The sequence below is a fragment of the Protomyctophum parallelum genome (genome assembly GCF_964188405.1).
Source record: "Protomyctophum parallelum genome assembly, chromosome: 2".
Taxonomy (NCBI): Eukaryota; Metazoa; Chordata; class Actinopteri; order Myctophiformes; family Myctophidae; genus Protomyctophum; species Protomyctophum parallelum.
Window position 1 is genome coordinate 24,819,930 of NC_139699.1, and position 24,979 is coordinate 24,844,908.

Here is a 24,979-nt window from a genome sequence, read left to right on the forward strand (position 1 = left end):
ATTATCATAGAAATACTACACTGCAAAAAAAAAAGATCTTAGCAAGAATTGCCAACTTATATCTAGCCATACTAGATTATTGATCTTGTTTTAATAATGATATACTAAACAAGAGAAAAATGTATAAGATGACTAATATTGTTTTTAGATTATATTTCTTTTTTCTCTTACTAAGTTATTAAATCTTCAATCAAATAATTGTACATGTACATCAAGCTAAAATTACTATCTGAGACAAGATTGCAGCCACAGTGTGACTTTTAAGACAATTTGTAGTAGTAAGTACTTATTTTAAGACTATACCAAATAACTGCTTTCACATTACATATTTAAATGTTTCCAAACACTTTTGTGTCAACATCACATTTAAGGCCTTTTCAGAAGGGCAGCGACTGACGTGCCTAGTGATACATTTTCAATGATAGGCACAGCCCTGTGAAATTGTCACATTCATGCTCATTTCGTGCACACGCCTGCATAGACCGGCCTGGATTGTGTTGAGCTTTATTTTTATTTTTATGCTACGCGTCCCTTGCCCCTCATGAGCATGAGACTTGGAGTTGATCCAGGTGACAACGCCTGCATCACACGCTCCCCCTCTAAAAGGACCTTTATTCATATGTAATACTAATTCAGTGCCGATTGGCTTTCAAAGTGCAAGATCAGAGTACATGGAATAAAGGATAGCAAATTGAAATCATCCCAGGAAAGTTTATCTAAATATAACATGTCAGTGGATCTCAATGTGGGGTTCGGGGACCCCCTAGGGGTCCTTAAGGTTCCAGTTGGTCAAAATTAGTTACTGGTATTATAGGCTACAATTGAAATAATTTTAACCACTTAAACCCCAGGTAGGCTAGGTTATTTTTTGGGTTATTTGTGCATTTTCATCTACCCAATCCAAGGGTTATAAAATACGGGGTTATTTTTGGTTATTTTTGTACCCAACATGTATATTATTTTTTTTATTCATTCATTGATTGATTGACTGATTGATTAAATACTTCATAAGAATGTAAAATATTAAAATTGACAGTAACCAGGATAATAGCAATTGACAAATTTACAATTTAGGCATTTAGCATTGGAAATGCAGGGCAAAGGTTTTGTCTTGGCCTCTAGGGAGTGAGCATGCAAAGTTGTACACAGATCGGTGCAATTATAGGTAAGAACATGAATTGGTCTGTTATAGCGCCACCATGAGTCCGCTTTTTTAAGTCGCATTTCTTCCTCTGCCTAGTGGTAATGTGCGTGCATAAGTTCACGGAAATCGCACACTGTTCATGATTTGAGGCATTTTGTTCAAAACGGACAAATCTGCAGAACTTTGGAAGGCAATCTTAGCCAATGGCGATGGAATATGGGATCGCGGAGTGGTCTGTGTTGATCACATGACTATAGAGATGGTGTATACTGATTTGCGTGATGTATGGATAAAATATGTACGAGTAATATAAATAAATGTGTTTTGCAAAAGTCGGCCTCATGGTGGCGCTATAACAGGCCGTTGTGGAAAAATTGGGGCAGAGGTTCGTCGTTGGAATCCAGGGAGTGTGTGTGGAAAGTTTGGCATCGGCCGCGCTAACAGTGCCGGAGATTAGCTGTACACACAGACGGACGGACGGAGTGCAAAACATACTCTCTCCCCATGCCTTCGGCCTGGTGGAGACAATTAAACCCAAAAACTGTATACTGTATTTTTACAGGTAAATTTTTTTGTGTATAATATTTTTCTTACCATAGTTCCATATTACAATACCTCCAAATTATGGGTCACACTCGCAACTGTAAACAATAAACAATGATATTATTGCAATCCTAATAAATATACTATACCTTACTGTGAAATAAATGTCCCTTTCAATGTCCCTTTCATTGCTATGAAAATTCCTGTCAAAATATTTAGGCCTATAAATAATACATTAAGTTGTAGTAATGCACTGCTCATAATATTGTGCGTGCGTGCGTGCGTGCGTGCGTGCGGCGGTGGTGGTTGGTGTTTGGTTGGTTGGTTGGGGGAGGGGGGGGGGGGGGTGGCGCTGCGCTGCGTGGACAATGCGCATCTGACGTAGTGAGTAGTGACGTCACTTATCAGGAAGTGCATCGTTGGAAAAAGCCCGCGGCAGCAAGCCAGCAGGCAGTGGAAGTTGCAGCAGCAGACTCAGAGCACAGCAAAGCAGTGAGAGGAGAGGAGGACAACAAAAAGGATTATACTTTCAGTGTGCCATTACATTAAAAGGTTTGTGTTCATTTTTATGTCTATGCCACCAGACCACCACGTTGTTGTTGTCTACAAACTACACAGGCTGGGAGCTTAATTATCCCAGTAACCTACCAAGCAGTTTGCAGTGCTAACGTTAGCAACATGCTAACGCCATGCTAACGCCTGTCAATGAGACATTGTGATCTCAGCAAGCTTTTTTAATGTAAACTTGCTGTTCTGTTGAAGTAGTAGTTTGGTTGACATGTGTATTTCTGTTATGAAATATATGGAGAGGATGCGTTTCTGGATCTAAATGCTACATATATAAGCTACTAAATTACAACCAAAGCACTAGCATTAGAGCCGTATCATTTAGTCATTGGTAATATTGTGTATTTTCTTTTATAGAATCTGCCATATTGGATGAAAAAGCCATATTGCTTTAAGAATGGTTGAGAAACAATTTGCAGCCCCTTGGTGGAGCAAAACATGCAGGAAACGGCAGTGTACAGGTCAGTAGGAATGCACTGAGGATACTAGCTGCAGCACTCATCAAATGTAATTTTGCCTATGCATGCGCCTCATGGTAGTGTAGTTATCTGTAGTAGTTTAGATTGTAATTACGTTGATGTACTACCATGTAGCACATCGTCATTACAATCTAACCTACTACAGACCTCCCAAAATAAACTAATTGGACTACTTCTACACCTCACACCTATAGCATAACCTCTGCTCATTATGTTAGGGTGGAATGGCTCAGGGTAGAGGACAGAGTACAGCAACTTGCAATGGGCCTGGTCTATAAGATACTCAGGGGACCAGTGCCTGCATGTACCTGTTGTACTACATCAAAGGCACAAAAATGGCTATCAATAAAGTGCAACTCCTTACCTCCCCTCAAAACTGCCATGAAAAATCACCTGTCTGCAATTGCCCTGAGGACATTTTGTGCTATTTTTTTTTAACATTCTTGTACAATTGCACTGCTGTACTTTCTGCAAAATGTTAATTAAGTATTCAATTATTCAAAAAAGGCCACGTTAATAAGGGGAAACAAGTGTGCAGGAGATCGGCCAAGGGTTCCCACATCTATCCACTCCAGGCATGGTAAGTTACAAATACGTTTACATATGAGTGCATATACCGATATGTTATAACAATTGCATTGTTATAACAATCTTTTATCAGTATGTCAGCTGACACATTTGATTTTGTTTTCCTCCATTTTAGTTTTTTTTAAAGATTGCACAAAACTTAGTCTTGCATGGAGAGGCTGGGCCAAAAACTCCTGACAAAAAAGTTCCTGTACCTGGCAAGACGCAAAGGGAAACTAACCTCTTCTCTTGATGGATTAACACACGGTAATATATTATTGTTATATTGTACATCAGACTATGCAAATGTGTATTTTAGCAGGTGTTTTATTTTGTTACTAAATTACATAATCACAGATATGCCATGCCACATTAATACATTCCACATATTGATATAAAATTGTCTTCCTACAGTTTGGGGGAACTTTCCCTGAGCCAGCTACCGACACTGCTTCTGCCAACAGTGTACAAAGTTGGGCGAAAAGTGTACCAGCACACTATCGAGGAGTCCAACTTTGTGTTCCACCATAAGCCTGTAAGTTCCTCTGCATATCTAAATGGAAATGTTATTAATTTGAACCACTTGAACCCAGCAACAATATTCTCAAAGAGATTTGGTGTAGATGGGAAAACCGTGCCAGCTCCAAGTGCAGTGCCAAGCCATGTCCAGTTTAAGTGGTTAAGAATGTGCCTGACTGCCTGTTATAGAATTATTCAGAATACTGTATCAGACAGCAATCAGTGAACACCATTATCTTGCTTATACTCTTTGCTTTTTGACAGTCTTTTACATTGGTCTATGTATCTTTTTTGTTTGTCTTTCTCAGGTTGGAACAAACTTGGTGCTACCTCCATCAGGCGACGGCGTCAAGACCGTACCCATATGTCCTGTCACCATCTCCTTCATCAGGACCTCAGAGGGGTCCTTGAAATTAGGAGGTTTGATAACGAAATGCATCTTTACAGAGTGGATCCTTACTGGTCAGTTACTCAGTCAATGCCCACATCTATGGGTGAAATATTGTAATGCTCACTGCCTATTGCATTTTGACAACATTCATAACAGTGATCTGTCTACCAAATTGTCTATTATCAGAGACCTTTCACTGATTTACCGGTAGTTGTACTTGTTACCATTGAGACTAAGCCACTTAACATATGACTGCATGTTGTAAGCCGGCAACCCCCCGGAAATCTAAAATGTACTCTAATATACATACTCCGTATTTTGTACTACTTAGCCAAGACCCAATTCCTTCTCAAAATGCAATATGCACTGAACATCCCATTTTTGTACAACTTAAAAAATGTCTGTAAATCACTTGTGAACTATTATCCATGTTATGAATGTTAAATTTAGATGGGCACTGTTTGATTAAAAAAAACAAAGCATGCATGTTGTTAATGGGCCAAGAGAAATAATTTGAGCAGGGATGTAATGTCGCCATTCATTTTCAATTCACTTGCACCTTTAAACCAGTGGTTCTCAACCTGCGGGCCACTGGTCCATTGCAAGTGGGACCCACATTAACTGGCAAAACACATTTTAAAACATTTATATAAAAAATATATTTTAATCAATCCAAAATTGTTTACGGTGTTACAAAGAAACCTGCACCTGGCCACTTATGCTCCAAAGCATCAGATGGATGCTCTGGAGCCCATAGTCTGGAAAAGGTTGAGAACCACTGCATAAAGCACTTATGTGAAGAGCACTTGTTTTTTTATTAACATTTAATAAATGTTGACAAAGTCAATTATGCCTTCATTTCTTTAATGTGAATGCCTTTAGGATTTTAAGACAGGACAGCTCATGACAACCCTAGAATGAAGAAGAATCACCTTTTTAATAGCACTTGTTTTAAGATTATTTCACCTCAATTAAGTAAAATTACCTGTGGAAGAAGAACTGACAAGCTAGTTTTGAGTGTATTTTAATTAATACAGTGCTTGGGATAAGTTGTTACAAGCTAGGTATGAGAATATTTGACTTAATACAGTGCTTGGAATGAGGATATGTGGGATACCTGAGTTGTATATTTAAGGACATCATAAACAAAGCCTGTTCCACTGACATTTGACCAGCTGTGACTTGTCTCTCATTGGCATGTGTTAGGACCCACCCCTGGGGGGGGGGGGTAATAATGTACTTAAACTGAAGTCTGACTAAGATGTGTTGAGTCAGTGTGTGGTGTTCCATTGTAACGCTACGCGGCTACTCCGTATTCGAATACAATCTATTCCAATACTCTGAAACTCTGAATTGTGTCTGTCTCGATTATTGTGTTCAACTGTGTTATATGTGCACACCGACAGATTGCCTTAACATTTTGGAGGTTTCCTACCGATGATAGGTGTGCTATGCTGCGGTGTGTTGGCTCACAGGAAGGGAGAGTGGGATGGCCGCTTGCTGTCTGTTGCTGTTGGCCAAACGCCGTGAGTACATGGAATCTGTTTGGTGTTTGTGCTGAGTTGAGCCGTTCAGAATTTTAGAGTATTAGTGATGGATTTGTGATCACATATAGGATAGGCCTAGAGGGAGACAGAGAAGTCTTGCCTAAAACATGCGCGTGTGTACAGAAACAGGGACTATAAGTTGCCAGTTGTCTGATAAAAGGTGAACTGGTGTTCAGCCTTAAGGATCCTGCGTCAGCCTAAGGGTGTGAGCAAAAAGCTAGCTGTGTGTGTGTTTGTCCTAAATGTGTCTAATGTCTGTGAGTGTTGGCCTAAGAAGGGAGACTAGTTGTCTTGCCTAAATTTGTAGCTACTAAGAAGGGGGGTTAATCCTCGCCTATGGGTCCCTTTGCTAGCAAAAGCATAAAACAATTGAAGCGCAATGTATGGATGGAATGTCATGACAACTGATTGGGTGCGAAGTGTTGAATGTAGGCCTAATGTGTTTGAGTGTTTGCCTATCCGCCTGTGTGTGTGTATGAGTGAGGCACTGTCGGATGACAGAGAGAGAGTGGTATAATTTCATTTTTTTTACCTTGGCATTATCAAAGTAGTCTTTATGAAAATGTGACTACGGAAATACTTCATATGATCGGCTGAGTGTCTGAATTAGGTTGTTTTATTTTTCTTTCTCCTTTTATTTGTTTATTGTGTGAGAATGGGTTCTGCTAAACTCAAGGAAAAGAGGGCCACGGCAGCTGGGCCCAGTAGTGACAGAAAAGTAGTATGTTGTTGATGTTAAATTGTTTGAGGTAACAGAATGGAAGAATTTTACAGAAATAGCAGAGAATGGCAGTAAAACAGCATGTGGCCTGTATTTATAACTTGCTTGGTACAGACACAGGTAATTGTAGGTATTATTAAATGTGTTGTGAGAGAGGCAGACAAAAAGAGTGAGAGGTCATTTTGAAAAGTGATGTTAAATAGTTAACAGCCCGGAGCCTAAAGTGAAGATAGATATGGACATAATAATTAACGTGACTGGATATAGATGGATCCATTCTACATGAAGTGTCATAATCCTCTAGATGAGGAATGGGAAAAGTGTAGGTGGTTTATGCTAAAACACATACTGTATGTCTGAAGAGTGATCGAATGTGTATATGTATGATGAGAGAAAAATACTATAGGTACTTGTATTTCTTTGGAGTGAAAATATCTGACCACATTGTGACTGACCACATTGTGACATGCGAACCCAGCTGTTGCTCGTTGTTTGAGACACCATGGTGCGACGTGTTCATAGCTGTCGGAGGAGCTTAAATCTACAGATTTCCCTAAGCATGTAGTGGCCATTGTTTTTTTAATAGTTAAATGCATTGTAGATATTGTCTGTGTCAGAATGTGGAGCTAAAAGTAATTAGGTGGAATAGTAACCACGATAGCCTCGGCTATTAACTTCACTATATAAATTATAGTGTGGGGTTAAACTTTTATGAAAATGGTAGCTATAATCACTATTGGTAGATAGTGTATTGCCTCATTCTGATCAGCTCATGGTCTAACATTCTTGTTAATTGGTAAAGTTTCATGTCCCCAAGCAGTAAAATGAAGCATTCTCCCTGATGTAGTTTGAGTAAAATAGAACACATAGCCTATAGGTCTAAGGGAATTGTTAGGACAGATTCTAAGATGATACATTTGATATATGTGCTAAGAAAGAGTTTAAAAAGTAGCAGTTCTACAAGCATGTTGTTTAAAAAGTAAAATAATGAAACGGTGAGAATTAGTGTTGATGCTAGCCTGGGGTCATGCTGTGAGATAATTACCCCCTGTAATTAGTTTATTTGCTCTTCCGAGGGCTCCTCATGTTACAGACAGGAGAGGGGTAAGTGGACCACATTATGAAGTCATTTGTAGAAATTGTAGAACAGTGGAGAATAAAATAAAAGCAAAGCATAAAAGGAAAGCAAGGCAACGACATTAAAAAAACAAGCAGTAATGCAATACAGTGAGGACATGAATTAAAAAAAAATATATAAGATCACTTAAAGGCAATGTTGTAGAAGTGGGTCTTGAGCTGAGCTTTAAAAATGTCTACAGAGGCTGCCTGACAGGCAAAGCGAGCAGGCCAGCAGTGGAAGACCTTAGCGGCCGGTTTGGGACATATTTAGGCAAGCAGTCATGTAGGTAGGAAGGTGTGAGACCATTGAAGACTTATAGACAAGTAAAATAATTTTAAAATCAATCCTAAAAACAACCGGAAGCCAGTGCAGTGATGCCAAAACTGGAGTAATATGTTCTCTCATTTTAGTTCTAGTTAAAACTCTGCTACATTTTGGACAAGTTGTAATCTGTCAGTTGTTTTCTTAGACAGTCCTGGAAAAAGTGCATTGCAGTAATCAAGCCGAGAGAAAACAAAGGCGTGGATTAGCGTTTTTGCATCGTCCAAGGACACATAGGCTTTGATTCGTGCAATATTTCTAAGGTGAAAAAAGGCAATCTTGGTAACATGATTAATGTGTGAATTAAAATTCAATTCGGAATCAGTAATAACCCCCAGGTTCTTTACTGTACTGTTACTGTCTACTGTCAGGTTGCCAAGTCTGCTTAATATTGATTATGATGGAAACTTGCCCAATCCAACCCTTGATGCTGAGTGTCAAGCAGGGAGGCACTGGGTCCCATTTTTAGAGTCTTTGGTATGACCCGGCCGGGGATTGAACCCCGACCTCCCAGTCTCAGGGCAGACACTCTAACCACAAGGCCACTGAGCTGGAGATTATAGGGAACGTGACCGTAAAAGTGTGCCCCAAGGCCCACCTATAGAGTCCCGAGTAAGGGAAAGGTTAGTTTTGTGGTATTTGAGCCAGAGACCTGATCATGTAGGCTATGTCTTGTGTGCACGTAAAAGATAAAATTGAAGAATTTGCCTGAACACTGCGTATATATCTGGCTGATACAAGAGAATGAATTTATCAAGGATAACATTAAGGACCTTTTTTGGGCCTGACACAGGCTAACAACTAGTCACTGATTGGCAAATAAGAATGGTGTGACGATGATTGATTTGGTGACATCTTTTGCAAAGATCTAAGGAAATCCAGAAAGCTAAACCTTAAATCCAGAGCGATTTACATTAGGTAAGAACAAAGAATATGGCAATTAGATCACGTACATGGAATATGATTGTAATAGCAGCTGTAATTGTGATCATTTAAAATATAGTAATTTGCAGTATGCAAAACGTATGCATCTGTCAGAGTAAGCCTGCTCTTGACCTGTTACCATGGAGAGGGAGAGATACAGGCTACAAACCGCTTACTTGATTTTCCAGATCACACTGTGGGAGGTGTGATCGTCGCACTGAACTTTGAGACACTGATTGACACTGAACTGTACTGAGAGACACTGTGTGAAGGGTTTTGGGCACCCTGTGCGACTTGCAAAGGATGGGTTCAAATGCAAGGCAGAGCTGACTTCTGCAACAACAATGGAGGATATGTTTCAACATCTGATTTTGTGAGACCTTGGGAACTATGGCTGTGTTCTCCTCCACGTCATCTGCTGATTTTGTGGCTAGCAGGAACTGTGTTTACTCTCTTTGTAGTGATGGTGAGAGGTGTGGTAAGAATGACAGATGCATATTGACAAAATAGTAAGGAGGGATTATCAATTATGGCTGCTATGAAAGGAAATGGGTGGTTGGTCTGGTAAACTTTAAAATGGTTGTGCTCAGGATCTGACTTTATTTTGACCTTATCTTGACTTGGCCAAGGATAGGGAAAACAGCTGGCCTAGGCTATTTGAAATGTTTATGGCATAACGACGGTCAAAGCAACAAACCCCCCATGTACTAGGCTGTGAGTTACCCGCAGGGCTGAATATGAGACATACCATGATCAGCTGCTCATCAGGTCAGATACTACAACACTAATATAAATTAGTGGAGATAAGTGATAGATCACTGAATCATGTTAGCATGTGTGTGCAGTAATACAAGATGGACAGTTACTGTAAACAGTGTAAAATCAGCCAAATCTACAGTGAGTGCAGGCATAGTTTTGTTAAAAACCAATTGATTTGAAATAGTATTTGTAATAGGACCATTGAATTTAAATTGGAAAATGGAATGTGTGTCCTAGATGAGATTCAATTTAATGTAAGTACAAGTAAAAGTACAGCGGAACGTAAGAGCAACTATGAGCTATGCAGTCGTCATTTAAGTAAGTAAATAAATAGGGAATATAGCAGGAAGAAGAAGACAGAAGAAGTAGACACTGACATCATAGATGTCATTTATAGAGTAACTTTGAGTAGCTATTTTCATCAGGGCAAGAAATAATATTGATTGATGTATTGGCTGGCTGCGTGAGTTAAATTTAAGACTGAGAAATGTATTGGCTGCATGAGTTAAAATTAAGACTGAGAATGATAACCTGTTTATCAAGCTGGAGTTGCTTGGGCTTACTAAAAGTTATGAGTTACACATTGTTCAATTATCTAAAGGTCCAGTAAGGGGCTGTACACCGATGGTGGAATGGAACCAAAGATAGGAGTTGTTGTACATTCTAGAATATAAGTACTATATGATGTATTTACAAGATATTATTCATAGGAGTCACACAGACTAATGTGAGTGAGTCCGCAGTTCTGGTTCAGGGGACGCCCTGAAATAGACAAAGTATTTAAATACAATGTGTTTCCTGTATAAATGTATGAATGTTCTGATCCAGGTTTCTTTTTAGGTTCAAGGTGGAGGCGGTCCAGATTCATATGTTTGTGGAATGATTTACTAATGAAATGACTAATCTTTGCATGTGTGTGCATGTGCGCCGAAATGGTTATCTCGCTGTGTTTACAGAAGAGAAGTATCATTGGATTTTGGAAATCAAATCTGTGAGTATTACGTGAGTAAAATGCAACATATTAATGTTCAGAATGTTTTTACTGTAGTTATATGATTTATTAGTGTTGAACAAGTTTTTACTGTAGTTATACAATTTATAGTGTTGAACAGCGGTATTGTTTGAATTATGCCATACTAGTGAGACATGAGAATGTATTTTTAGGCAGTAGTTATACAAATGCGTGTAGACACGTTGGAAGGTGGTGGACTGACAGTAAATGAGATGGTTATAGTGTCAGCTGGTAGTCAGCTGTGAGACCCCCTGGGTTTAATTGCACCTCTACAGAAGGCTTTAGAGGCTCTAATGAGTTAATGACATGCCTACACCTTCTGAGGGCAGTCGGGAACCAACTGTCTATAAAGTAAGGTATATTTAGTAAAGCATTTGGTCCACCATCAACACTAAAATTAGTGACTAGGTAGGTAGGGTAGGAATGAATGGTTTGTCAGTATGTTTTTTTCAGCTCCGTAAATAATGAAAGTCGTTTTGGGAAAAACATGACTTAAATCTGGATCTGGCGACATGGCTAAGTATCGAATGTGAATGATAATATGTGGGATGTCATATTTCAGAATCATGCACTCTACAGTATTTAGTTATTGCGATAACAAGGCCTAAATTCAGAATGATTGTGCGGAGTCGGGTTAATTGAATAAATGAATAGTCTATGGATGAATAGTTTATTTTGGTACTTACATTTCCATGTTTAGAAGACAGTTGTATTACATGTTAAGGTTGACTGAATGGGTATAGGCTGGTAAAGTTTATTATGCCGACTCTTGTTGAAGATAATACAAGATAATAATGTGCCTGCTAATTATTGTACCTATAGTTTCTGGAAATCCTAGTATACTATTCAGGCTGGATGGGAGAGAAGTATGTTTGATTGATGCATTAAGCCCAACTTGGACTGATAAAATTGATGGAATAGAAAGGGATTTTGTTGTAACTACTCATGTGGAAACAGAAATGCCCTGTATGCTCATGCCCGGCTCCGTTTAGTTTAAGTTATGTTATTGATATGTATTTTTTTGTGTATAGGCCTACCACTGGTTTTCTTTATTTTTCAGATATATGATGAGGATGGCTAAGTCCACACTGATGTTCCTAAATGAGGGATTAAGCTCTGGACCATTCTTCGGAAAGAATGATGCTGTGTCACCTGTGCGGTGGAGATTGGTCATTGCAGCTGTTCTGGAAAGATGGCCAATCTGAGAGCTGAGCCCTGTGAAGGAGCAACAGGACTGCCAGTTTGGATTGCCCTGTGCAGTTTTAACCGTGTGATGCCTGCAGCACGCTGTCGAGTGTGCAGATGAACAGTTCTGAACGGACGGCTTCGCTTGTTTGTTGTTGACGTAGGCCTGAGGGTGGTTGCTCTAAATGATTTTGAAGAGGGCCATGTAGGAATTTTTTTACCTGATTGTTATCAGGGTCGTTTCGCCTACTTCTACGTCCAGAGACATGGGTTATGAGTTCTTAAATGAATAAATGGGGGAAATGTCAAGGATATGTGGGATACCTGAGTTGTATATTTAAGGACATCATAAACAAAGCCTGTTCCACTGACATTTGACCAGCTGTGACTTGTCTCTCATTGGCATGTGTTAGGACCCACCCCTGGGGGGGGGGGGTAATAATGTACTTAAACTGAAGTCTGACTAAGATGTGTTGAGTCAGTGTGTGGTGTTCCATTGTAACGCTACGCGGCTACTCCGTATTCGAATACAATCTATTCCAATACTCTGAAACTCTGAATTGTGTCTGTCTCGATTATTGTGTTCAACTGTGTTATATGTGCACACCGACAGATTGCCTTAACAGTTTTAACCACTAATTTGAAGGGATTTGCAAGCTAGTTTTGAGTCCATTTCACTTGATGCAGTGCTTGGGATGAGTTTTAACCACTTATTTTAAGAGATTTATAAGCTATTTTTGAGTTTATCTCACTTAATCCAGTGCTTGAATGAGGTTTAAATCACTTATTTTAAGAGTTTTACAAGCTATTTTTGAGTTTATCTCACTTAATCCAGTGCTTGAATGAGGTTTAAATCACTTATTTTAAGAGTTTTACAAGCTCTTTTTTAGTTTATCTCACTTAATCCAGTGCTTGAATGAAGCTTAAATCACTTATTTTAAGAGTTTTACAAGCTATTTTTGAGTTTATCTCACTTAATCCAGTGCTTGAATGAGGTTTAAATCACTTATTTTAAGAGTTTTACAAGCTATTTTTTAGTTTATCTCACTTAATCCAGTGCTTGAATGAAGCTTAAATCACTTATTTAAAGAGTTTGCCACTTCCCTAATGGCTAGAGATTTTTTCTAATTACAAGAATTCTTACCAAGTAGAATTCTCTCACTGCACTGGCAGATTATTTCACTTGTTTTTAGTCCATTTCATCTCAAATTAATATTTTTTTTCTAATATCAAGACTGGCTTTTTTTGCAGTGTATAATTATCGTGGCTACACTGAATCTGTAGATATGGATAGCACGATACTAGGTGTACACACTTTGGGAAATTGGGAATGAAGCAGCAATGATGTGCTAAAGTGAGCTTAGCAGTAGGATCAAATTAATTGCTTCAAGTGCTTTGACCACTATTTTTCAGAGGTATACAGCAAATATTCACTTTTTACAGTTTAATCAAGTGAAACAATTGCACTCTATCAGACCTCTGAACAGTGGTCAGTTGGGACGGGTGCTTTCTCTCAGTGAACTGTGCAGTATGAAGAATTCCCCTGACTTCTGGCCACTCATCAATCGACTTTTAAAATAAACATCATTAAAATACAAGCAGATAAAAAGTTCTGTGGGCTCTATATATCAAACACGATTAATTTCTGTGGTCATGGATAACAGGTGAGGAAGCGGAGAAATTTAAAATCAGATTGAACCCAGAGGCTCTCCTGAGTGAATGGGGTGGCTGATTTATCCTGCGTGCATCGATTATCTCAATGCACAAAAGGTGTGTAGTCACACCCAGTGTAATTGGTTTGACCCAGACCAGGTGTGACTGCTGCCCAAGGAAGTTATATTGAGGCTTTACAGATCTGTTTACATTCCTCGCACATGAAATACGTGTTGTAATTGGTCAAAAAAGACAGTGTTAGGATATTGTGCTCTGGGGCAGCAGAGGGTCTCACATATACATACATCAGTCATATCATCCCACCTCATGCACACATGGTTTGTTTATTTGTTTTATTGTGTTGGCACCGCCTCTACGTCACAACATTGGAGGCCGGCCACTGCAAGCACGACGTCATAAAATAGACGTCATCACAACGTGACGGGAGACGGAGGAAATGTTTGGACAGCATGGTGGTTAGGGAGTGAGGCAATTGTTAGGAGGACGCGACTCAGTGTTACCGACCCGCACATACGAAGGCCACCGACCAGCCGCACTGGACTAGAAGATAAGCACAACGGATGGATAGCGCTGTCCTACGTAGGCTTATAGTTTAAAGTGGGTTGAGAGTATAGTGGAGCTTCGCGTAGTGGGAAAGTTTACTGACGGTCACCTGTTGCCATCCTGTGTCGGCGCTGTGCAAAGACTAGGGATGCACCGAAAATTCGGCCACCGAAAATATTCGGCCGAAAATGGCTAAAAATGTATTTTCGGCCTATTCGGTTTCGGCTCAAATAGGCCGAAAATATATCACTGAATAGTCAAAACACCGGGTCGGTATAAACACAACACGCGATTGTCTTGAACGTAACCAGAGCGCTCCGCATCTACCTCTCTCTCTCTCCCAACTTCAGTCTCCCCCCCACACACACACACACACACACACACACACAGCGTCAAGTTGCTCTGTGCTGTGGCTGCGATGCGCTCCGCGAAATCTGCGAGCTCATCAACAGGTCCCAAAACATGGTATTTGTGAGCACCACCACTGTCTATTCTTTTGTCGTAGGCTATGACAAAAAATGCTCCCCAATGTCTGAATCTGTGAGTTTGCATGCAGGCTACGACGAACACTAGCAGTAGCTTGCTCGTTAGCTCCTCAAAGTTGTTCCACCTGTGTGTAATCTCAGCAGCGCATTGAAGTGGGCACAGGCAGGGCAAAAGCAGAAGCAGAACGTCCGTGAACGTTTTGCTTAACAATGATCAGTTGTTCAGTGCTGTTTAACTTTGGCAATATGTGATACTAGAGCCTAGAGAACATGCTAATATGGCTGCTAAATAAGAACGTTTTCCCCTATCAGCTAGCATGCTATTGTGTGTGTGTGTGTGTGTGTGTGTGTGTGTGTGTGTGTGTGTGTGTGTGTGTGTGTGTGTGTGTGTGTGTGTGTGTGTGTGTGTGTGTGTGTGTGCGTGCGTGCGTGCGTGTGCGTGCCCACACACTGTGTAGGACAGTGGTTCTCATAGTGGGAGTTCCAGCTAAATTATAGATAGTTAGGAAGTAAACCAAGTGGGGCCGGTCTGTAACAGAGTGCAAAAATGGAACCAAATAGACTCTCAAAATTTACATAGATTTTTACAATAGAAATAAAAAATAAATTGGGGTCCCAGAGATAGAAATGGGAAGAAAGACAGTCAGCTATACACAGTCAACATTACAGATTACAGTATCATTACAAGTAGGCTACAAGGAATGGCAATGAAATCAAATTGTATTAAAAAGGGGGTAAAATATTAATTTTGAAGGAGTATTCATTTTTATTGTCTTTATTGTTAGTTACAACATGCCTACAATAACTTGAAGCATTTTTTTAAAGGTAATTGCAAAAAGGTGGCATAATCCGATTAATAGTTTAAATAATCGCCCGATGAATCGATTATGAAAATCCATAATCATGTCTTTTGCCATAATCAGGTAGCTTTACAACAAAGCTGTATTCGGCTATTCGGTATTCGGTTTTCGGCCAACTGTTTCCTATATTCGGTATTCGGTTTCGGCCAAGAATTTCCCTTTCGGTGCATCCCTAGCAAAGACGAATACATAAAAAGAGAAAATACCCTACGGGGGACCAAAAAAAGAAGAAAACAAACTAAAGCTATAAAAATAATACCAACGCGGGTTGTTATCCCCGCACCTGAACGACTACCGACCCAGCACCGCTCTTCGGCTGTGGGCCAACGACAGAGCTGGCCGTAGCCAGCAGGTGAGTGGACCGGTGGTGTTGTTGATACGGGGGGCCGGTGCCGTTTTTGATTTAGTTTGACATATGCACGCGCACACGCACACGTCCATCCACGTCTTTTAGGTCAGGGTAGCTCCTATATTGTTGTTAAGTAGCGAGCCATGGGAGCAACCCGTGACAACAGTCTATATGGGAAGTATACGATGGAAGACCTGCCCTATTCAGTCAGTCAGTCAGTCAGTCAGTCAGTCAGTCAGTCAGTCAGTTAGCCATAGTTAGCCAGTCAGCCAGAAAGCAAGTATTCACAATGGCTGTTCAGCCAGCCGGTGAGAAAGTGACATTTGGGAGTAAAACATCTCACGTAGGCGTAGAGGGAGAGGGCTATTTAATGAGGGAGACACTCTCTCCACGTCCCCTCAGCTCCCACACTGGGACTGACCTTTTGACTCCCTTCGGTGACGAGGCTCCCTCTAGATTTATTGGCTGTCTCCCTTCCGACATGCTGGAATAAAAGAGAGCCTTGCCCGGCCATCCAGACGCTGCCCTTTAATTTGACACACGCTGGGACACACAGGACACGCACCCAAAGGCGCCATCGGACCTTCAAATGACAGAAAAAAGGAGGAGGGGGTGTCTTCTTGCATCTGCACAAACAAGCTGAAAGCGCTGGGATCTTGTTTCTCTATGGGGCTGCCTTTTGATAACTGAAATCATTTCAATAGGCTTCTCTGTGAGGATGTGTATGTGCATGTGCGTGTATGTGTGTGTGCGCGCATGTGGGTGTGTGGAATGCCGTGGTGGGCGTGCATGCTACTGTGTCGGACGGGTGTGTATAGCTGCGGATCAAAGAAAGATGAGAGGCGCATAGGATTACTTATTTGTCCATTTGTAATTGGCTGCAACTTTCATCTTTATCAGTATGTTCACTAACGTCTTTCATATGTATATGAAGATACCTGCCTTTATTGTGCTATAGATACACACCTCTTCAAGACTGCTTATCACAGCCGCTGTTATCGTTTACGTTTATGTTTTATCATTGTGATAAACTTTAATCTGCAGGTTGCTGTTGAATTGGGTCAGCACAGTGCAGCATCCACTCAATTCAACATCTACAGTGAATTCATGTTCTAGGATGGCTGTCTGTCAGTCGACGCTTTTACCCAGTGAAACTTTGAATGAGTGAGTGGGCAGGAATTGTGTGTTTTGTTCAAGGACTGACCAGATACCGTTCTTCACGGGACCACGCCGCCTAGCTTTATGAAATATGTATCAGATTGAAAAAAGTCCATTTGAAAGTGCATGTGTGCTGAGCTACAGTACTAATGCTGCATTTTGGCTCCATCCCCAAGAGGAACTGGGTCAAGTTTTGCTCTTGTTTCCATTAAAATTTGCATCTACTGCTTTGATCCTAACTGCCTGCAGTACTCCATGCAGAATAGATGCAGTATAAGTATGTTGAAGGGACATCTACAATGGCTAACACTGTATAAACACTACTTCAACAGTGCTAATGCAGTACTAACCCCTGGCCATTGGTTATGCTCCACTAAAGAAAGCTCTTGTGATTTTAAATGGCTGGTATCAAAGTAAATCAAATAAAATGCTCAATAGAGCACAGACCACTGCCAAGGTAGTTTAAGGTGTTTATCTGTGATTCTTATACAGTACACCACTTCTCCTGTTGGCCAGTAACTTCATGATGCATATGACCAGATTGTCAAGTCTTTCTGGGCCCATAATAAACGTCTTGTTTGGCCCAGGACCAGCCTTTCCAGCAGGTTTTGTGCAAATTAGTTCATAACTGTCCTGCTGCAGATGGACAGACAGATGGGGGCAAAAACATGAATCACGGAGGCACCAATGACACAGCAGCAGGTAGTTCAGCTGCAGTGACTGACTCAGTCTCGTCTTGGTTGTCATTAATTGAAATACTGTTATGTGCAATTTGTTGTCACTTTATCAACACGGACATTGAAGCAATGTTCTTTTTGAGCAGTGCTAGCCGCTCCGACATTTGACTGTTTGGGTGACAATTTCAGCACGGTTACTGTGGGTTACTGTGTATTTCAGTGACGTAACGATTATGTCACTGGCGCAATAGCCGCTCCAACTTATGGTTTTGAGACATACCAGTACATTCAGAGGTCTATGGACTTTCAATGTTTGTCTTATTCATGCTCCCCCAAAAACTCTGCATGCCCCCTGTGACGTCATTAGTGAGCTATTTCTCCAACTTTATTTTTCTGGTGAGCTTTTCCTGGCCCGATTGAGGGTCTCTAAGGACAGGAGCTGCATGATGTTTGTTTCCTTTGTTTAATGTGAATCACCACACTTGGACAGAATGTATCTCCACAGAGGTTCTCTGACAGGTCACCGTCACACAGGAAGACAGAGGCTATCTCTCTCTCGCCCTATATCATCTCCTCTTTCTGTATAGACATCCCCGTTCCTCTGTGTTCATCTTTGACAAATTGGCTAATGACAGGCTGCCATATTATATAGACACAGCAGCAGCTAGAGAAATCCCCCCCTTCACACACACACACACACACACACACACACACACACACACACACACACACACACACACACACACACACACACACACACACACACACACACACACACACACACACACAATATCATGCTCCCCCCAAAACACTCCCTTCGCTCTGTGTTCCTCATCCTTCTCTTCTCGGAAACAAATTGCTTGTTTTTTCCATTCTAGTTCAGGCTAAATGGAAGCTGTCTTTATGGCAGCAGTGCAGAGACACCAGCAGATATAGGCATCCAATCATAGCACACCACTAATGGAAGTGTCATTTCAAAACAACAGGGAGCAGCACGCAGAGTCGTAATCAGCTATCGGTGCACCTTACTTAAACACTACAGTACACTCTGGCTGTCACATACGGATGAGCTGCTGTCATAATATCAGTAGGATTATGATGGCCAATAACGCCACAGCACTCACAGTATTATCGTGATATTAACTGAAAATAGCTGAAATATTATTAGTGCCATATATAATTGTTTACCATTTAGAATGATTGGTTTCGCTATATTGTTGAAAGCATTGTGAGTGACTATGTCCTGGCTACTGGGCCGCAGCCCTGGATCATTCTACCCTTAGTCCAGGTCAGGACACTTTAAATGAGTTGCAAAAAAAAGAAAAAAAAGGAAAAGCACTAATGTAATCCAAACCACTCGTTCCCATTCCTGCATAAAATGCCAACTGTTTATGTTCCTCTGTGATTGGCTGTTTATGTTCCTCTGTGATTGGCACTTCACTGTGAGCCCAGCTAGCACCCTCAGGCTACAGCAACAAAGTGTGGCGGTGATTAGAGGGGTAGCTAATTATGAAAAATGATGTGTAACATTAAAAAGGACAGTGTGCTAAATGTAAAGACTATGGGTTGAGCCCCTGATATTCCACAATGCTAGCCACTACCCTGATTGCAGCATTAAACCCCTGTTTCTAAATGACCTAATAACCCATTTGCCATGCACATGAGGAAAATATATCTATTAAAAATATATATTTGAGTCTTAAGCAGTGTATGCACCATCTGCACCATAATTATCAACCGTGTGGACTGTGGATATGTGGTAGATATAGTTAATTAAAAATCACACCCGTGTGAAGTGAGGGGTGATAATATATTAAAGTCTAACTCATGTTGATTAGGTGATGTAATGGTGATGTAAATGTGAAAACAAACGGTGTCAACACAAACATTAAATGCCATTAGAGACAATATGACGTAATAAGGGACAATATGACGTACATTTACCCTTCATTGTCAATGGCGTTTTTAAAACAAACATTGAACTAAAAACAAACATTAAACCTGTATAAAAAGATAAATCAATGACTCACATGTAGCGGAGGTGTGGATTCTGAGCAAAGGCTCGAGGCTGTATCACCTTCAGATTACAGTTCATGATGGTTCTGTAATAAAAAGAGGAAAAACAAAGGATTAGTATCATAAAATGTCACATTTCAATTTCTTTAGTTCATGAGTCTACAGTTGTAAAATATATTAAAAGGCCCAAATATTTTCAGTTGCTTCTGATGTCCTACATACACTTGAAACATGTGTCTCAGTGCTTGAATACAAACAAGTTGTACAGAATGTAAACAACACACATGGACATATTCACAGTCACCATTGGTCATACACTTCAGTCCGCCATATTTACAACACCGGAAGCATCTTCTCCTCCAAATAGATCGACTGCCTATAATGGAGGAGATTGAGCAGTATTTTGCAAGCTGCTTTGCCTTACACTTGGACAACCCCATAATCCTCAATCCCCTGACCACCAGCTTGTGGACATGGTTCAAGCTGCCAAATATATCTATAAATGCGCCAAGTCTCTGTACGTATGTGTGTAATCCACGTAACTCGAGAACAGTTCACCCCACTGACTTCAAATTCGACTCGTTCCACACCCCCTGCCAACACCGGGCCCTGTCCAGTACCGGGTGTTGAGTCGGTCGGACCCACTGTTGTCCAGAACCGCCCCAAATAGGCCTCTGCCCGGGCTCTGGACAGGGCGCCTGCCCAGACAGATACAGAAATCTCCATATACAGTATGGGCATGAAAGGGACACAGACAAATGGGTGGAACGGGTACTCGGACACGGGTACAACGGGTATTGCATAGGGGGCATGGATCTTCAACTTCCATCGTTACCGACGAGTTCTCTACGCAGCCGGGCATCGGTCTAGTATAAAAAAACAATGAGCTGACACTTATAGCCTACTGTATATGTATATTAAAGGCTTGTGCTAATGGTTGGGATTTTACTTGTTTAGTAAGGAAAGCTTCCTCTAAACTTTAATCAAAAGCACAAACGTCAATAACAATGATGTCCGGTCGCCATTATACTGTATTTGCAAATACACAGGGGTCATTGCATGGAAACATGTCTGGGATTTCTTTGTGAAACACAACAGAGGAATCAATCGTGCAAGTATTAGTGTCACGCCTGACTGACTGACTGACTGACTGGCTGGCCGGCTGGCTGGCTGGCTGGCACACGCACGCACGCACGCACGCACGCACGCACGCACGCACGCACGCACGCACGCACGCACGCACGCACGCACACTGTGGCAGGTGGATTTACATATATGCAAGCCAGCTATTATATAACAATATCTATATATTTTTTAATATAGTTGGTGTGACTCTACCATCCACTTGACTTAGTTAGAACGATTTGTAAAACTACACATTTATAGGTCTGGTTAGTTACAGACTAGTATAGTGCTCAGTGTGAATGGCCCTTTAGAAAGAAAAAGTACACAGTTCTACTCTCCCCCTACGTACATAACGTTTTTGTGTGTGTGTGTGTGTGTGTGTGTGTGTGTGTGTGTGTGTGTGTGTGTGTGTGTGTGTGTGTGTGTGTGTGTGTGTGTGTGTGTGTGTGTGTGTGTGTGTGTCTGAGTGTAGGCCTACATGTGTACATGTGTGGGAGAGGTGTGTTTCTCCCTGTGTGTGTGTTGTGTGTGTCCAATGCTGAGTGTGATCTAGTCATGACAGCAATGACAGAAGTTATTTAGTTTGTAGATTTTGATTATTGTTACAAAACATATACATTAACCACTTTAGCCCTGTATATATTTCGTGCCATTTGAAAATAGCCGATCTACAAGCCTGTAGATCTGCTATTTTCAAAAGATTTTACATCAGAAAACATACCGGTATATGAAATGGGACATTCTGCATAATGACTACTTTTACTTTTGGTACTTTAAGTAAATTTGGTGCCAAAACTTTTGTACTTTTACCCAAGTCAATTTTGCATTCCAGACTTTCTACATCACTTTTACGTTAGTCAAGTACAGAATAGCCAAAATGTGTATAGGGTTCAAGTAATGTTTTGTAATAATAATCAAAATATTCAAAGTAACTAGTAAATAAAGTATTAAAATAATTGTAGTGAAAAGTATATTTGCCTATAAAATTTGAATACTCCCATAGTAGTTCCGGAGTGGTTCCATCCGATTGTGTGGCCCTGGTCTTTCCCTAGTGGGTCTGATCGAGGGTAGCTACTGGGACGTAAGTCGGGACTTGATCACCCCGGCTGGGTCACCCGAGTGAGGGGTATGATGTTCGCGAGACCCGAAACCCTGATGACCTTGGGGTACATCACTGAGGATAAGTCCCAGTTGCATCCATGCGATGTATTTTCGTTCTGAGGTATTCTATTTAGTGACTCATAGGAATAGACTATGTGACAACCAGGTATAGTCTGGTGACCACCGGAGAGACGGGTGACAGCCGGAATGTAGACGGCACCCTGGGAGCAGTATGGGTTAGCGCCCCTGCATCCTCCGTGAGGAGGAAGCCCAAAAACCTTTGGTGAGGCCTAGGAGGGCCATTCGAGCTGCAAGTGGAGCCTGCAGTACTACCGTTGCCCAGCGGTGGAGCCTGCAGAACCATTGCGGCTCAAGAATCCATCCCCCCTGAATAAAGTGTCTGGTGCTGGGAGCCTGGTGCAACGCACAAGTCCTACAGTAGCTGTACTCCTGGTGAGAGAAGGAGTGGACCTGGTCAGGAGTCAACCCACAGAGCCTAGTAATAGTACCTCTCAGTCCCGGCATAGTAGTTCCGGAGTGGTTCCATCAGATTGTGTGGCCCTGGTCTTTCCCTAGTGGGTCTGATCGAGGCTAGCTACTGGGACATAAGTCGCGAGACCCGAAACCCCGATGACCTTGGGGTACATCACTGAGGATACGCCCCAGGTGCATCCATGCAATGTATTTTCGTTCTTTCGTTCCAAGTACCTACAGTACAGTAATAAGTAAATGTACTTGGTTACTTTCCACCTCAGCTCAAATGTCATCTCTTGCCTCAACCAAACTATATTTAGTACAGAAGTGAATATAGCATTTAGGGGCAAAAACTGTGGGGATGGGGAAAAAAGAGCGAGAGAATGAAAGAATACGAGAGGTGAGTCTGACTCGCATGAGAAAAACAAAAGTGAGAGACGGATCGTGATTAGAGCAGTGGTGCATGCATCCTAGCCACCTTTCCTAGCCTTGCTTATGTGGAGGAGAACCAGAGGTCAAACTGTCAGAAGAGAGCGAGGAAGAGAGAGAGAAACATAAAAGGAGAGAGAGAGAAAGAGACAGAGAGACAGAGAGTTAAGTAAACTATGCTTTTCACCGATTTTGACCCCTATGGTAGCCCCCCCCCCCCCCCCCCCACCACCATGATATAGCTTTTTATTGTTTATTTTTTGTGAAATGATGTCATGATGAATATTAAAGAAGTTGACCTTATTAAAGAAGAGTTAATCTCTCAAGAACAGATTCTGTGCTATACATTGTTGATAGTGCATGGGAATGAAAACACAGGCCCACCACAGGAAGTGGATGGCTGAGGGCGGGCCAAACGGGCCAACATCCTGTGTGCACATTCCATTGAGGCCACACCCCCAGAGGCAAATTCAAATGAAACAAACAGCAGAGGGGCGCTGTTTTTTTCTTTTTTGGGCCGATGGGTTCCCAGATTGAAGAAGAGTGGACCTCAAGTTGCCATGTATTGCTGTACTTCATTATATTTTGATGAGAAATATGTTTTATGGCATATTTGGGTAAAATGTATTGGGTAAAATATACCTGAGTTTAGTGATGGTGTGACAAAAAGGATGCTTAGTGTTCTATAGGGTTAAGAAGCACTGTCTTGTGTGAGAGGGTAGTGTACCAGGGGTACTTGAGGGAGTTCCAGGGGGTACCTAGCTAAATGATAATTTGGAACCAAATGGACCCATTTGTACGCTCTCAGAGTTAGCATTGATTTTACAATATAAATTGGATAGAAATGCCATTAAATGGGGGGTCCGTAGACTAACTCATGTCAAGTCCTTGAAATTAAACAGGTTGAGAATCACTGCTAGAGTTTATGTGGGTCCCTGGCATATCTTTTAAAATGGGGGTCCGTGGGGCTAATTAAAGTCAAATGGGGGTCCTTCACATGAAAAAGTTTGGGAACCACTGGGGTAGAGGGAGAGACAGACCTGTAAAAAGTGTAGACGTGAACGGAAAAGATGGAAAGACAGACAGTACAGAGAGACAATGGAGAGGAACAGATGAAATAGAGAGTGGGTCAATGATGTACTGTAATCAGGCCTCTTTTATGTCTTTGTAAAGCACTTTGTAAACTCATTATTATGTGTGAACTCATTATTATGAGCAGGAGGTAATACTGGAAGTAGAAGTAGTGATGGTGGTATAGTGGTGGTGGTCAGTGGTGGAAAAGTACTCACATTTCTGAGGGGTGCCAGGCCCTCCTTTGTTAAGCTATTATTGTAGAATTTCGTCTTACACAAACATAAAATTCCCATTGACAATGAATGGAGAATTTACGATAATGTGTCTGAGCAAATCGACATGTTACGTCATGATGATGTACGATGACAAGAGCGCCCCTCACTTCACACGGGTGTGATTTTTTTACTACTAAAATACTGCAATGGAGAAATACTGTTACATGTAGAACTCTGGAATCCAAAATGTACTTGAGTAAAACTAAAAGTACAAAAGTATTCGTATCAAAATGTACTTATAGTACTCATTAATGTATTTTATGCATTACAAATGTATAATAATCTTCTGAAAATAGAATATCTGCAAGCTCACAATGTGTCACACATTACGAGCTTATAGATTGGCTATTTTCAAATGGCCGAAATGAGTAGGGCTGAAGTGGTTGATGTATGTTTTGTAATAATAATAATCAAAATCGGCAAAGTAAATTGTAATTAAAGGTTTTCAAATACATGTAGTGGAGTTAAAGTACAAAATGTAGATCTGAGATGTAGTATAGTAGAAGTAAATTGGAATTAAAGTACAAATACTTCAAAATTGTACTATGTATTTAGTTACTGTACATTCCACCACCGGAGGTAATACTGGCGGCAGTGGTGGAGGTACTAAAAAGTAGTAATCCCTATGGGTAAATTACTTCTCCGTGTTTTATGCACCATGTTAGAAGCATTGTACAGCCCCAGGGTACACACAGCAGTTAGGGGTTCAGTGTGTGACTCAGGGACACCTCAACACTATGCATGGAGGAGACAAAAGTCTAAACAGCGACCTGCCATTCCCCCACATGGCCACTGTACCTCGTGTGGTGGTGGTAATAGTAGCAGTAATATGGCAGTTCAGATACTCACAATCTCTGCAGTCCGGTGTACAGCTCCATGTCCACGTCTCTCAAAGTCTGTAGTCCTGTCCAGTTCTCTACATGTCTGCAAAGGGACGGGA

The 24,979-nt window shown here is 41.1% G+C and overlaps 1 protein-coding gene and 1 long non-coding RNA gene across 3 annotated transcripts in view; one reads left to right on the forward strand and one right to left on the reverse strand.

Annotated features, from left to right (window-relative positions):
• Positions 1 to 24,979, reverse strand: part of LOC310855150 (NT-3 growth factor receptor-like) — a 262,706-nt gene that overhangs the window by 185,734 nt on the left and 51,993 nt on the right. The window contains 2 exon segments of the mRNA XM_083760043.1: positions 19,576 to 19,647; positions 24,889 to 24,963. Coding sequence (XP_083616169.1) covers positions 19,576 to 19,647; positions 24,889 to 24,917 — 101 coding nt within the window. The 5' untranslated portion in view covers positions 24,918 to 24,963.
• Positions 2,225 to 4,613, forward strand: LOC310855151. 2 transcript variants are annotated; one of them, XR_014568966.1, is made up of 5 exons: positions 2,225 to 2,239; positions 3,241 to 3,313; positions 3,437 to 3,567; positions 3,715 to 3,835; positions 4,128 to 4,613. It is a non-coding gene; the product is annotated as an uncharacterized lncRNA (long non-coding RNA). The 2 variants fall into 2 exon arrangements; XR_014568967.1 differs by lacking the exon at positions 2,225 to 2,239 and adding an exon at positions 2,632 to 2,715 and having other exon boundaries at positions 4,128 to 4,611.